The 15137-nt window shown below is 43.1% G+C and overlaps 1 protein-coding gene across 1 annotated transcript in view; it reads right to left on the bottom strand.

Moving 5' to 3' along the window:
• The window catches only part of LOC137032442 (polymeric immunoglobulin receptor-like), a 93218-nt gene that overhangs the window by 6997 nt on the left and 71084 nt on the right, over positions 1-15137 (bottom strand). The window contains exons 4-5 of the mRNA XM_067404203.1: positions 10567-10731; positions 62-149 (exon numbers count right to left, since the gene is read on the bottom strand). Coding sequence (XP_067260304.1) covers positions 62-149; positions 10567-10731 — 253 coding nt within the window. The remainder of the gene's footprint in view (positions 1-61; positions 150-10566; positions 10732-15137) is intronic.

The following is a 15137-nucleotide window of genomic DNA, read 5'->3' as shown; positions in this document are numbered from 1 at the left end:
ATCTGTATGAATTAGTTTGAAAATATATTTATGTACTCTTTATTGATATATTTGTATTTACATTGTAAATATGACGATGATGATGATGATGAATAATCCTCCAGATGTCGCTGCGATCACAATCACATTCCTACCAGCACCATGATGAACTGAAAGAGGAAGATCATCATGATTAACTCTCCAAACTGATGAATGATGTGAAGATACAGGAGTGTGTTAATAAAAGCTTCACCTGTGACAGTTACAGCGTCTGATCTCTGAGATCCATGTTGATTGCAAGCCTGATGCTGCGTTCACACCGAACGCGTCTGGGGCATCTGATTTACATGTAAACGCGCATCTAGACGTCCTGCGGCATGAATCAAGCGTCTAGTGTGAATCGGCCGTTGACGTGCGAATGGCGCAGCACGAATTGAGCGTTCACGTGTCTGACGCACGAATCGAGTGTCTGACGGCCAGAGTTGAAAAATCTGAACTTTGGCGAAAATTCACACCGCGTTAACCAATCAGGTAGTAACGTGACGTAGCGAGCTGAGGCAGAAATCGGAAACAACAATGGAGGACAAAATCATAGTCGCTGTACATTTTCATACTTTTATAGAAAATGATGATCTGGTTATAAAAAAAAACAGTAAGTTTAAAAAACTATAAAAGTTATAAAAAACTCAATTTATTATATATATACAGGGTGCGATTTGTGAAAAAAAACAGAGGGAGGGGTGTTTTGAAAAGTTTATATATATATACATAGGCGTAATTTGCGGGTGGGACGGGTGGGACATGTCCCGACCACTTTTTGAAAAGGTCGATATTATCCCGACCACTTTTTGAAACCTCTCGCGGCACGGATATGTAATAAAAAGAAACACCTCTAGTTGATTATCAATTTGAGTTAATAATAGGCGATCTGGCGCTAGAATGTGTTGTTTTTGAAATCTTGTTGAGTGCTCGTTGTCGCTGCTATCAGAGGCGCAACAGTGTTCTCTTGGCGCTCGTGCACACTGAGCAGTGTTCACACGGATGAGCGCTTCAATCTATCGGCCTGTTGCAGAGACTCTCTATTTGTTAGGTTGAAATCACAAAACAAAATAGCTACACATAAACGTTTCCCTGCTCTTGATATACAATCACTGATGAACATCTTTGGCTTTAATGAGAAAAAAAAAAAAAAAAAAAAAAATCACACATGGTTGGGTTAGAACCCAGAACCTCTTACACGTTAAATGATAATGCTGCCACCAGTCCATCAGGACAACCTGATATCAACTGCGGATCCTTGTATTTATTAACTAATATACATACTCTCGGGACTAATGGCACATACACATTCCTGTCCCACCCACTTTTTAAAACAAAGTTATGCCACAGTATATATATGAAGAGTTCAGATGCAAAAGCCGCTAAACGCCATCTCTGTCAAAAATGAGATAATGACATTGAACGAATGCTTACGGCACGTAGTACACGTTCAACAAATCACGTGCTTCAAATCCTCTAAATCGCAGCGTCAGCCCATTCAGAAATATCAGTTTGTTGGCAAAAGCCTCTAGACGCCACTTCCCTTTGGCAGCAAAAGACGCTATATTCCGAGAACCAATCAGAAGGCGCGAATCGAATCATATGATTCCGAGCGGTTTCAATATAGCGGCGCGCTGAGGAGATTTTAATGCTTAGAGTCAGATTCAGATTGAGATTTTTAAAATAAAAGATGGAGTACAATGAAATGGATCAGCCTGTCCTACTAATATTGAATGGCAGAAGAAAACGTTATTTACCTCAAAACTCCGCCTGTCATAAGGAAAAATAGCCTACAGTGGAAATGGCTTGGTCGCAATTGTATGATGCACTCATAACAGTTATTCACGCAGTGCCGTTACTTTGAAGGAATCGGATTTATTATACATCAAACAACAGCTCTATTTCGCCAAAGACAAAGTCAAACAAGATGCTATTGTTCTGTCTCATATGGAAGCTGTGCCATATAAACGGAGGAGGCAAAAAGTGGAGGCTGAATAGAAGATCCCTGTGTAAAGAGGTTTGTCTACTGTTTAGTTTTTAAGTGATAAGTGCTCTCATCTTTTTCATTGTTTTTAGTTGCATCTTTAGTGATTTTTCAACTATCTACCATGTCTTGTCCCAAATAGGTGGATTTAGAGGTTTTTGCAAAAAAAGCACAAGTGGATTTAGCTGGTTTTGACGCAAAAGAAAATCTAACTTGTTAAAAACCAATAAATTGTCTAGAGTGACATTTTTGAAAAAAAGTTATTTTATTCACTAGCTAATAACCTTATCATTACCTTTAAAATGAAACTCCTGAACTTGATCGTAAAAGCCTGGTAAAAAATGCTCATTTTAAAGAAAAGAAGTCTGATGGATTTAGAGGGGTTTGCATCTGAACTCTTCATATATATATATATATATATATATATATATATATATATATATATATATATATATATATATATTTGTTACAACAGAGATGGCTCGGAGGCAGATGTAAAAGCAAGTTAAGTGATTTTATTGATATCAGCAAAGAATCAGGCGAGTAAATGGTAATTCAGAGAGTTGAAGTGTTGATAGAAGAATGATACTGTCCTTTTGTTGATTGTAGGAAGATCGGGAATGCACACGCTGGAGACTGGAGACGAGGAACACTCACACACAGTTGGAGAGGCACACGAGGAAGACTGGAGACACTGGAGACGTTGAAGATGGGTAAGTAGCGAGAAGGAGTCCTTGAGGTAAGTACACATAGAGTTGTGGTACAAATGAGACCGGACAGTGACTGTGTGTGAGTGTGGGGCTTTTGAGGTGAAGGTGATTGCAGTGCTGATGATGTGCAGGTGGCGGTGATTAGTACTCCGGTGATTGAGTGCGTGGGTATTGGAGGGAGGTGGAACCTGACGTGTCTGTGACAGTACCCCCCCTCCCACGGCCCACTCCAGAGGGCCGAGGACCCCGACGTCGTGGTGGTCGTCCTCTTGGGCGTGGGGCAGGTCTGTCAGGGTGGCTGGCGTGGAATGCTTGTAGAAGATTGGGATCAAGGATATCGTTTCTTGGGACCCATGAGCGCTCCTCGGGGCGCTCCTTCCCAGTCGACTAGGTACTCTAATAGACAACCACGATGCTGGGAGTCCAGAACTTCGCGAACCTCGTAAGCAGCACCATCATCCAGGATGAGTGGAAGGGGGGGCTCGGCAGCTGCCACGTCAGGTTCTGTGGAGGGAGAAACAGAAGGGTGGTGAGGTTTTAATAGGGAAACATGAAAGGTTGGATGAATCTTGTATTGAGGTGGAAGTTGCAAACGATACGTGACGGGGTTGATCTGCCTGGTGATGGTGAATGGGCCAATGAAGCGAGGACTCAGCTTCTTGCAGGGCAGACGCAGCCTGATGTCCTTGGTTGACAGCCAGAGCTTCTGCCCCGGTTGATAGGATGGAGCGTTGGAGCGCCGAAGGTCTGCTGTCATCCTGCGTCTGCGCAGGGCTCTCTGCAGTTGGTGGTGAGCTGAGTCCCATACCCTCTCGCTCTCCCGGAACCAGTAGTCGACTGCAGGAACGTTGGAGGGTTCCCCGTCCCAGGGGAACAGCGGGGGTTGGTAACCGAGTACGCATTGAAAGGGTGTTAGTCCGGTGGAAGGCTGTCGGAGGGAGTTTTGGGCGTACTCGGCCCAACCCATATACTGGTTCCAGGAGTTCTAGTGGCCATGACAGAAGGTATGCAGGAAGCGACCGATCTCCTGGATCTTGCGTTCCGTCTGCCCGTTCGTCTGAGGATGGTATCCAGATGACAGGCTGATGGTCACACCCAGGAGCGACAAGAAGGCCTTCCAGACGCGGGAGATGAATTGGGGTCCTCGGTCTGATACGATGTCTTCGGGGATTCCGTAGTAACGAAAGATGTGGTTGAACATGAGTTCAGCTGTGGTTAAGGCGGTAGGTAGACCCTTCAGGGGAATTAGACGACAGGCCTTGGAAAATCGGTCTACTACCACGAGGACACAGGTGTGGCCATCTGATGCTGGGAGATCCGTGATGCAGTCAACTCCCAGGTGTGACCACGGTCGCTCAGGAACGGGCAGAGGATTGAGCTTGCCGGCTGGAAGATGGCGGGGGCTCTTGGAGATGGCGCACTCCCTGCAGCCCTGCACGTACCTTCTGACATCCCTGGCCATGTTGGGCCACCAGAAGCGCTCCTTAAGCAGCAAGAGGGTCTCATTGACCCCCGGGTGGCCAGTGCCAAGTGATGAGTGAGCAGAGTGCACAAGTGGGGTGCGACGTGTCCGGCTGACGTACTGATGGCCCTGGGGACAACCCGGCAAAGTGTAGGAGGAGGCATTGGAGGAGGGTAGAGTTTCTTCAGACCATTGGATAGGGCTCACGAAGATGGATTTTGGAAGGATGGGTTCAGGAGATTCATTGGTTTCTTCTGGAGCGTGGAGACGGGATAAGGCATCAGCCTTAATATTCTTGGAGCCTGGACGATAGGAGATAGTAAAATCAAATCTGGAGAAGAATAGTGCCCAGCGGGCTTGACGAGGGTTAAGTCTTTTGGCTGCTTTGAGGTACTCCAGGTTTTTATGGTCGGTGAGTACTTGAAATGGGTGGTTAGCTCCCTCCAACCAATGCCTCCATTCCTCCAGCGCAAGCTTGACAGCCAGGAGCTCACGGTCACCGATGTCGTAATTGACCTCCGCCGGGTTGAGTTTGCGGGAGAAGAAGGCACATGGATGGAGTCTACTCGGGTTCCCCTGCTGCTGTGAAAGCACCGCTCCCACTCCTGTGATGGAAGCGTCCACCTCCACGATAAAGGGCAGGTCAGGGTCCGGGTGGACGAGGAGGGGAGCGGTGGTGAAGGCTGTCTTGAGGGCTTCGAAGGCGTTGGTGGCGGCTTCGGACCAGGACAGAGACTTGGGCTGGTGACGGAGGAGGTTGGTGAGTGGGCAGACGATGGAACTGTAATTCTTGATGAAACGGCGGTAGAAATTGGCGAATCCGAGGAAGCGTTGGAGTTCTTTGATGGTAGTGGGAATGGGCCAGGACTTGATGGCTTCTACCTTCCCCTCGTCCATCCGGATGCCACTGTGATCAATGAAGTATCCCAGGAAATGGACAGATGGTTGATGAAAGGAACACTTTTCAGCCTTGAGGAACAGATGGTATTGCCGTAAGCGTTGGAGGACCTCCGCAACGTGGTGGCGATGTTCGGCCAGGCTCCGGGAGTATATCAAGATGTCATCTATGTACACCAGTACAAACTTGTGGAGGAACTCCCGGAGCACCTCATGAATGAAATCCTGGAATATGGAGGGGGCGTTGACAAGTCCATAGGGCATGACCAGATATTCAAAATGGCCAGTGGGCGTGACGAAGGCGGTCTTCCACTCGTCCCCCTCGCGTATCCGGATGAGGTTATACGCACTGCGGAGGTACAGCTTAGTGAACACAGTGGCACCACGGATATGTTCCAGGGCCGCTGGGACGAGGGAAAGTGGGTACTGGAACTTGACTGTTATTTTGTTTAGGGAACGGTAATCTATGCAGGGCCGCAAGCCTCCGTCCTTCTTTGCCATGAAGAAAAAACTTGAAGCAGCAGGGGAAGTAGACGGGCGAATATATCCTTGGTTAAGGGCCTCTTCGATGTATTCTTCCATGGCCTTCTCCTCCGGCACGGACAGGGGGTAAATCCTTCCCCTAGGCACTGGCTCACCCGGTAACAGATTGATGGCACAGTCCCATGGCCGGTGTGGAGGTAGTTTGGAGGCTCGTTGCGGGCAAAAGACGTCACTGAAGGGGGCGTAACAGGATGGAATGTCGGTGGAGCGTTTCTCTATGGGGCTTTCAATGGAAGTGGTGCAGACGGATATCTTCTTGGAACGCGGAGACTTTGGAACAGGAAACTCGGAGAAGCAGTTGGAGAAGCAGTGTTCGCCCCACTTCAGGATCTCGCCCGTGCGCCAGGAGATGGTGGGGCTGTGTTGTTCGAGCCACGGGCGCCCTAGAACCACGTCAGTGGTGGAATTCTCCAGAACCAGCAAATGGATGTCCTCGACGTGCAGAATACCAACACGGAGTTGAAGGGGTCCCACGCAACGGCTGATCTTTCTGCGGCTCAGGGGTTTGCCCGTGATGGAATGGACTTGATAGATAGTCGGAGAGGGCGTGGTTTTGAGCTTGAGTTGTCGACAGAGGGAGCCTGAGATGAAGTTTCCTGCTGACCCTGAATTGAGGAGCGCCACCACTGGGAGAGATACATCAACGGCAGTAAGGTTTACAATAGTAGTGAGTGGTTTCATCTTCTTAATGGAGGGAATGATGGCACTCACCATGGGTCGAGGAGGACGGATTGGGCATGCGGAGATTACATGCCCCGGAGATCCACAGTACAGACACAGATTCAGGGTCAGCCTTCTTTGACGTTCAGATGGTGACAAACGGGAATTATCCACTTGCATGGGTTCGCTGGCTGGTTCTGGGGAGCTGACGGGTTCAGAACGACGGAGGTAGATGTTAGGAAGTGGCTGGCCCTGGTGCTCTTCGAGACATGACTGCATACGAGTGCCTACGTGGATGGCGAGTTGGATGAAGCGTTCGAGGCTGATGGAATCCTCGTATGCAGCGAGATGCAACCGCACTCTGGGTTCCAACCCTTGACGAAACGAAGTGATGAGAGCTTGTTCGTTCCATCCACTGCTAACGGCTAGTGTTCTGAACTGCAAGGCATAATCAGTCACAGACTTAGATCCTTATTTTAAATGATAGAGTTTCTCACCAGTAGATGAATCCGCCAGGGGTTTTCCGAAGACTTCGTGGAAATGATCGACGAAGGAGGAATATGACTTGACCATGGAGCCTTTCTGGGTCCAGAGAGAATCGGCCCATTGAAGAGCTTTGCCTTGCAGCTGGGAGATGACAAACGCTATTTTCGCTGTATCTGTGGGGTAGAGCTGCGGTTGCATCTCCAGGACCAACTCACATTGCAGGAGGAATCTGCTGCAATCCTCCGCCGATCCAGAGTAGGGCGCCGGTTTGGCCATGGGACTGGCGTGTATGGTCGGTGGAGGAGTGGAAGAAGTGGATGCGGAAGTGGCAGCAGGTGATGGTGACGGTGACGGTGGGTGAGGTGTAAGTGCTCGGCGCAAAGCGTCAACGAGCTCTTGGAATGGGTCCTGTGAACTCATGCTGACATCCAGTTGGTATGGTCCGGTCTTCTGTTACAACAGAGACGGCTCGGAGGCAGATGTAAAAGCAAGTTAAGTGATTTTATTGATATCAGCAGAGAATCAGGTGAGTAAATGGTAATTCAGAGAGTTGAAGTGTTGATAGAAGAATGATACTGTCCTTTTGTTGATTGTAGGAAGATCGGGAATGCACACGCTGGAGACTGGAGACGAGGAACACTCACACACAGTTGGAGAGGCACACGAGGAAGACTGGAGACACTGGAGACGTTGGAGATGGGTAAGTAGCGAGAAGGAGTCCTTGAGGTAAGTACACATAGAGTTGTGGTACAAACAAGACCGGACAGTGACTGTGTGTGAGTGTGGGGCTTTTGAGGTGGAGGTGATTGCAGTGCTGATGATGTGCAGGTGGCGGTGATTAGTACTCCGGTGATTGAGTGCGTGGGTATTGGAGGGAGGTGGAACCTGACGTGTCTGTGACAATATTATTGAGACTACAAGCTAGCTAAAGCTGGCAAATTGATCTTATTTGCTGCAAAAATTGGAAGAGTCTGGGACACATAAAGGAGCGGGAGAGCCCCTCTCATGACGCAAATTTGTGTCTGTTGTGAAGTGAATTTGACATGCGAATGAAGCGAGTAAACTCAAAATGTTCAAGCGTCCAACTAGATGCATCTGTCGCAAATTTGACGAGCAATTCACGTTCGGTGTGAACGCAGCATGAGAGTTATATATATCTGGTATATATATACCAGATTGTCTGACCCCTTCACTCACTTTCTTTCAAGAAAGATCCTTTTTATTCCTGTTTCTATAAAAGTATGAAGATGTACAGCAACAATGATTTTGTCCTCCATTGTTGTTTCGGATTTCTGCCTCAGCTCGCTACCTCATGTCACTACTAGAGCAAGCTCCTGATTGGTTAACGCGGCGCAAATTTTCGCCAAAGTTCAGATTTTTCAACTTGTGTGAATCGCGCTGCATCAGTCGCCTGAATCACATTAATTCACACGAATCGCGCCGCAGGATGTTTATTCACGTCTTTGCATTGGCTTAACATGTAAATCACTCACGCTTAACGCTTCAATCGCGTCTGGTGTGAACGCACCATTAAAGAAAAGCATCGCAAGCATATTTTGCTTTTCTGTGAGTCATCCTGTCTTGTGACTGGAAAAGCAAAATGCTGCCAGACATTGGATTTCTGTCGGATTTCTACAACTGCGATGAAAGCACACGCGATGCTGTTGCAGAGTAGGTCACGTCGGCAGCTCAACCAATAAGATTAGACTGCCGTCATATTGTTAAATGTATCGCCATGACTCTATGATACATATCGTAACATTTTTGCATCACGAAATATCGTACTGCGATATTTCGTTACACCCCTACTAAATAGACAATAAAGGGCAATAATAATTCACTGCACTGAATATGATGTATGATACAATGACATGTGCACAGTTTAACCTAATTCAAAATTAATGTGTTTAGTTATATATAATTTATCATTTTAATAAGAGAACGACACCAATAAACTTAGGGTAATCATAATTTTTTTTTTTTTATTCATTACATCATAGAACGTAAATATATTTTTTTCAGGAAATGGGCAGACTAGAATAAACAGCAACACAGTAGCAAACAATACACAATAAAAATGGCAATAAATAAATAATCCAAAGTTTGAACATTTATGAGTAGGCTGAAACATCTTCATTTGAACGTTTACAGTAAAGGCCCCGATATACTTCAAACAAAATCAAAGAACGAACTGATATGACGTCATTTCGAACAAAATCAGGCCAAAACGAAGTTCGTTTTATGTTCTTTTTGGAAGTTCGAAACAGCTTGCCAAAGTGAAATTTCAGGAAAAGTTCGCTCCAGCTGCAAAACACCTTCGTACTACCATTGGTCCGTGGCGATAACGTAATAGCATACCCATCTTGTTATGATCAGACGCTTTTCTTATGCTTTCTATAAAAATGCTTGCTGTTTTCTCATTTTCGTTGTGTTTATTTTGTTACTGAGAGGAAAGTGTACAGCACATATTTATATATTCATCTAAACGCCGCTCTCAGCAGTGTGGACGGCGTCAGATGTTCGGTTACAGTATATCGCTGGTCACGCATTTCGAACTTCGTTTTACCCCTAAACGAAGAACAAAAAAGAACTTTGTTTGAAGTATATCGGGGCATTAAGCCTACATGTTGCTCAAACGCAGCACGAAAATAACGGTAAATTTGACCTGCTGGCGGTTTTAGGTATAAATGCCCCATTTTTAAATCTGGTTTTATCTAAACAATTCTTAACAACAGGAGATTGTAAATAACAGTGTTTTAGTAAAAGTCAATGACTGGTAGACTTTGATATTTTATTGAAAATCTGTTATGTACATTTAAAAAACAACAAGGTAAATTTTACCCCATGGTGGTTCTAGTGTTAAACCCTGATTTATCCAAATGGAAAATCCCCCATTTAAAAAGCAACTGTAAGTAAACGTGTGTGTGTGTGTGTGTGTGTGTGTGTGTGTGTGTGTGTGTGTGTGTGAGAGATTCATATCTAAATCTGACCTTGCTGTTAAAGTCCTAATTGTGTAACTCTTGTTTCTCTTCCTACACCACACCATCTGCATCATGAAGAAGATGATCACCATGATGACTAACCCAACACTGATGTATATGACAGACCCTGAATGTGAGACGTGACCTGTAACATACATTTAAGCCGCATACACACTTAACGATTGTAAGGCCGATTATGAATGTAAATTGATACTTATTGTAGAAGAGGAAAGTCAACTGCGCCATCTCCTGGACACTCTTAGACATTTAGGTTAACAAGCATCCAGGCCACCATAGTTATCATGCACCGATCACGTGAAGGGACAGCCAATCACAGCACCGCATTGTAGGGTGACTGTTTAAATAGAACCGTTAGTTTCGTTTGTGCTCAGTCAGAAAGAGATGGTTTGTGTGTTTTCTGCTGATTCCTGTCAAAGTTGTGTGCGTTAATGACCAAAAGTAAGTGTTTATTAAGTAAGTGTTTATTACATGCTGCTGTTGGTTAATGAAGTTTTGATGGATGAACTCGCGGTTCAGTTAGTCTCTTGTCATGTGAAAAGTGATAATACTTTTCAGTTTTATGGACGTCGCCATCTTTAATATTATGCTGGTCACTGTCGTCATGGTTACTAGTAAGAGAATACAGGCTTGACTCTCGCTGCACGTTCATACAGACAGTGTTCCAGACGCTACTGAAAGTTGAACGAGTGTGAACGAGACATTTCGAGACTCACACCTGTTAGTAAATACGGTTGTCAATCCCAAAAAAATGACTGTGTGAACGTGGCCTAAGAGTTATAAAGAGTGGCAGACAGATGAACTGACCTGTTTGACCTGAGGGGTTCATGCTGGTGGATTGTAGATTCAGTTCTGTTGTTCTGAAATATGATGATGCTGATGATGATGATGCTAATGATGATGATGATGATGATGATGATGTTGATTTCTTTGAAAAAGGTCTGATGGTTGAAACCTCAGGAGGCTTCTCATCTGATGAATGACAGGAATTAAACGTAAAATAAATAAACATTTATCTGTTCTATTGTCTTGTGTAGAACTGCTTTATAGCTGAAAATGAAATAATTTTATAATTGATTAACTTTGCAACAATGAAACTGTTATTTTCCTGTTTATTACTGTGAAGCTTTGAAATAATATTATTTTATTTTATTTAATGACCATCGGCCTGTTCCCTTGTAGTTAATTTCTACTGAAGCTACACTTCTAATAAATATAATCACTTACTCTGTTTAACCAGCAACAAAATCTCTGAATAGACATCAATAGTTAAAGGCCTCTTCACAGCACACCAGTATTGTCCTTCATCCTCTGTTCTCAGATCAGTGATGGTGACGGTGAAAACTCTGTTCTTCTTGTCGTCAGTCAGAGAGAATCTCTCGTCTTTAGCTGGAGATCCTGATTCAACCATGATGTTTCTATTTCCATAGATACACTCGCCTTTACAAAAATACTTTAAATTTGATTCATATCCAGGTTCATATGAGCATCTGATCTCAACTCTCTCTCCTCTGTGTCCTGTAACTGTATCTGGAGCTCCTACAACAACAGCTGAAACACAAATATCATTATATAGAGCTGTTATGTGTGAGCAAGAGACATCAGCAGGCCAGAATAATAACTTACAAATATCATTCATATGAGTCTGATGATCATGTGATAATCAAGAGATCATGTCAAACTGTGTGTAAAAGAGCTCAGAGTCTCAAACTCACCTGTACAGATGCTGGAAAAGAGCAGCAGAACGTCCCACATGATCAACTTTGACAAGAGTTTCGCTAAAATAAAAGACCAAACTCTGTGTGACAAACGTTACTGTCGTTCTCTTCCGTACTGAGTGAACAATGTAGTATCAACAACTAATATTACCATTTCCTTCCCCTTTCTGTCTCTCTAACCACATCAGCTCTACATGACATCATGGAAGAGCACATTTACTCTGACAAACTGAACATGCTTTGCTTACATACTGATCTAAACAGCTCAATACTTAGTTTCATTATATATGAATGTTATTTTTACCAAAATCAAAAATAAAGGCAGGAACACACCAAGTCGGCCGTCAGGTTTTGGTTGTGTGTCAGGGCAACTTTGGACCACTGGACACAGACGCTGCTGATGTGAGCAAACTACTAGGGCCCTGTCCCAAATGGCACACTCCGGACTTGTGGACTTCCACAGAGTCCACACTTTGGTGACGTCATGTAGTGCAGACCTATAGGGCCCTTGGCGTGAGTCCACGAGGGTGCATTTAGAGGTATGTTTGGGACAGACTCGAACGTCACGCCGGAAATAACAGTCTGGTTGTTTTTTGACAGGAGCTGCAGATTCGGGGATAACATTTAGCATCGATAACAGGTTTCTTTACTTTTGCAAAATATTATCTCCATGTCAACTACACAGCCTGCTTTTGCTTATGCCACTTGGGCATTAGACAATATATACATGCTTATTTAAATAATGTATACAGTTGTAATAATACATAATGTTCCGTTTGAACTAAGATTACAATGTTAACACATAATAAACATGTGCGTGAGTTTCAGATGATTTTACAGGTTTAAATGTAAATACTAGGTTTACATATGACTCAGTAAAGCCCTGACATTCGGTTCTATTTATTTAATGAATCATAATGCGATCGTATTATTCATTGCGCTATTATGTTTTTGATATCAACCACTGGTCGATGACCATAATGTTTGTATAAACTGTAGGTAACAACTGGTAAAATGTACACCTAGGTCATAAAAACCATAATGATACCTACACTTAAATATTTTCTTCTCAGCCATGTCATCAATTGCTCTTGAGTGAAATCTCCTCCCATCCGTTGTCTGATTGGCATTTCGCAAGGATTCCTGGGAAGTTAAAGTGTGCAGAGCCTGCATCTATGCGGGCTTCGCAGAAGACCGCTTCAAGGGTACAAAGGGGGTTCTGCTGAGCACACTTCAGAACGTTAAAATGCTGAATGGGACAGCCTACGGACTCGTAGACTTGGCGAGCACGCGCAATTTAAGTCCATGAGACCGAAAGTCCACATGAAGTGCGTCATTTGGGACAGGGACTAGTTCGTCGGCATCGGATTGGTGTGTTCAGGTGTTACAATATATTCGGTTCCTGAAATATTCTGTTCCACTGGGTGGCGCTTACGCGAATATTCATGATATCCTCCTTTTGTGGGCGTGTCCTTGAGACAACGCGCAAGCGAACAGAACTGAAAATATTAGTACACGCTCCTCAAATCGCATCGGTTTAATAGATTATTTTGAAAAGGTAATAAAATATTCCTTTGGAATATAAACCCTTAGTTTTGATGACAGTCTTCATGCCAGCAGCTACTTAAAGAATGTTATTTTTGTTTAAAATATTATAATTATGATTGGAAATTATAGTTTAGTTTCATTTTATTTAAAGTTTGACAAGGCAGGATATTGCAGCACAAAACCCTGAAATGTGTCAAACATAACACATACTCAGACAACCTTATGTACCTGATTTAAAACAATTTAAAAAGCAGTCAAAATAATTCTGATAATAACATAATTTATTTCTGAGGTAATACAGCACAAATACATAGAAAAAATAGACAGCTACTTTACAAGATGATGTTTTACTTGTTATTATCACCAATGCCATAATATGGTTTTGTTTTGCTTTAGTGATTTCCCACATTATACTCATCATCTTGTAAAGTCACTGTCTGTTTCAGATTGGATGTGAGAGCTGAAGTCTTGGAGAGCTCTGGCAGTGTGTGATCCGGACATGCATGAAGGCTGTTCCCGAGTGTTAAGGACCTGTTTTAATATTTACCTCAGAAGCTCACATTTAGCATTGCTTCTTTTCACACATTGTTTTGAATTTTTAAATGTCTTTTCAATTTGAGTTACATTCATAGAGTAATTACTTCTGTACTTGTTACAACATTTAATGTAATTGATATCTATATAGGCTACAACTGAATTTGCTATTTAAAAAAAAAAAAAAATAAAACTAAGAAAAGATGAAAAAATCTGCAGAAAAAAAAAGAAAAAGAAAAAGGTTTTAACAATGTTTGTCAATGTTTTTTAATTATTGCACATGCACCTATAGGTCAATCAAGGTAATCAGTTACAAAAACTTAGGACACTAAAGAGACCTTTGTACTGACTCTGAAAAACACCAGAATAAAGAAGCCCAGGGTCTCTGATCATCTGTGTGAACGTGCCTTAGTCCTGCTGCAGGAGGTATGAGGACTGCAGATGAGAACAGAGCAATAAACTGCAATGTCCGTAATGTAAGATGCCTGAGACAGTGCTACAGGGAGACAGAATGACATGCAGCTGATTGTCCTTCCAGTGCCAAACCACATGTAACCAAGTACCCCAGACATGTTTGAGAATGTGAATTGCCTTGATGGAAGAGTGGAGTAACATCTCACAGCAAGAGCTGCAAATCCGATGCTGTCCATGAGGATGAGATGCTCCTCTGTAAAAGCAGCTGCAGGTGCCACATCAGACTTTCAGATGTTCATCAAACGTCTGTGAAATTTGTTCAGTTTATATATTTTCTCTCAAGGACACGCCCACAAAAGGAGGATATCATGAATATTCGCATAAGCGCCACCCAGTGGAACAGAATATTTCAGGAACCGAATATATTGTAACACCGGCTGGTCCATGATAAAAGTTACAATTTGTATATTATAGGTTTTGTATTTGCAACTGTTGTCTGGTTTCTTCTGAGTTTTAATATTAATTCTTACCTTCATTAGTTCATTTGGTCCCACTTTATATTAAGTGGCCTTAACTACTATGTACTTACATCAAAAAATAAATACAATGTACTTATTGGGTTCATATTGAATTGCAAAACACTCTTGCTGCTATTGAGGTGGATACAGGAAAGCTTTGGTGGTATGGGCAGGTTTAAGGGTAGGGGTAAGGGTTAAGGGATGGGTCAACAGTGTAATTATAATTGTAATTACAGAAATTAATTACAGATGTAATTACATGCAGGTGTTTTTAAAATATAAGTACAATGTAAAAACATGTATGTACACAATAAGTGCATTGTATCAAATTATTAATTTAAATGTAAGTACATGGTAGTTAAGGCCACTTAATATAAAGTGGGACCGTTCATTTTAAACGGTCCTGTGGTCAACAAATAATAATTAAAAGTACAAACAGGCAATTCCATGTGAGTCCTAAATCCTTAATTTAATGAGCAAACTGCTCTTCATAATAGTTTTATATGGAGTAAAACATCACACCACAGGACAGATCAGGTCATGTATTTCCATGAAAGACTGAACATTCAACTGAGAAGTGAACTAATTTGTCCAGTAAACAAAGAAGAGTGTAATTGAAGTGAACAAGGCCATACATTCACAGTTG

Source organism: Chanodichthys erythropterus, chromosome 12 (genome assembly GCF_024489055.1).
Source record: "Chanodichthys erythropterus isolate Z2021 chromosome 12, ASM2448905v1, whole genome shotgun sequence".
Lineage (NCBI taxonomy): Eukaryota > Metazoa > Chordata > Actinopteri > Cypriniformes > Xenocyprididae > Chanodichthys > Chanodichthys erythropterus.
Note: the sequence above shows the minus strand (reverse complement) of the source record. Positions and strands in the feature narration are given on the sequence as shown.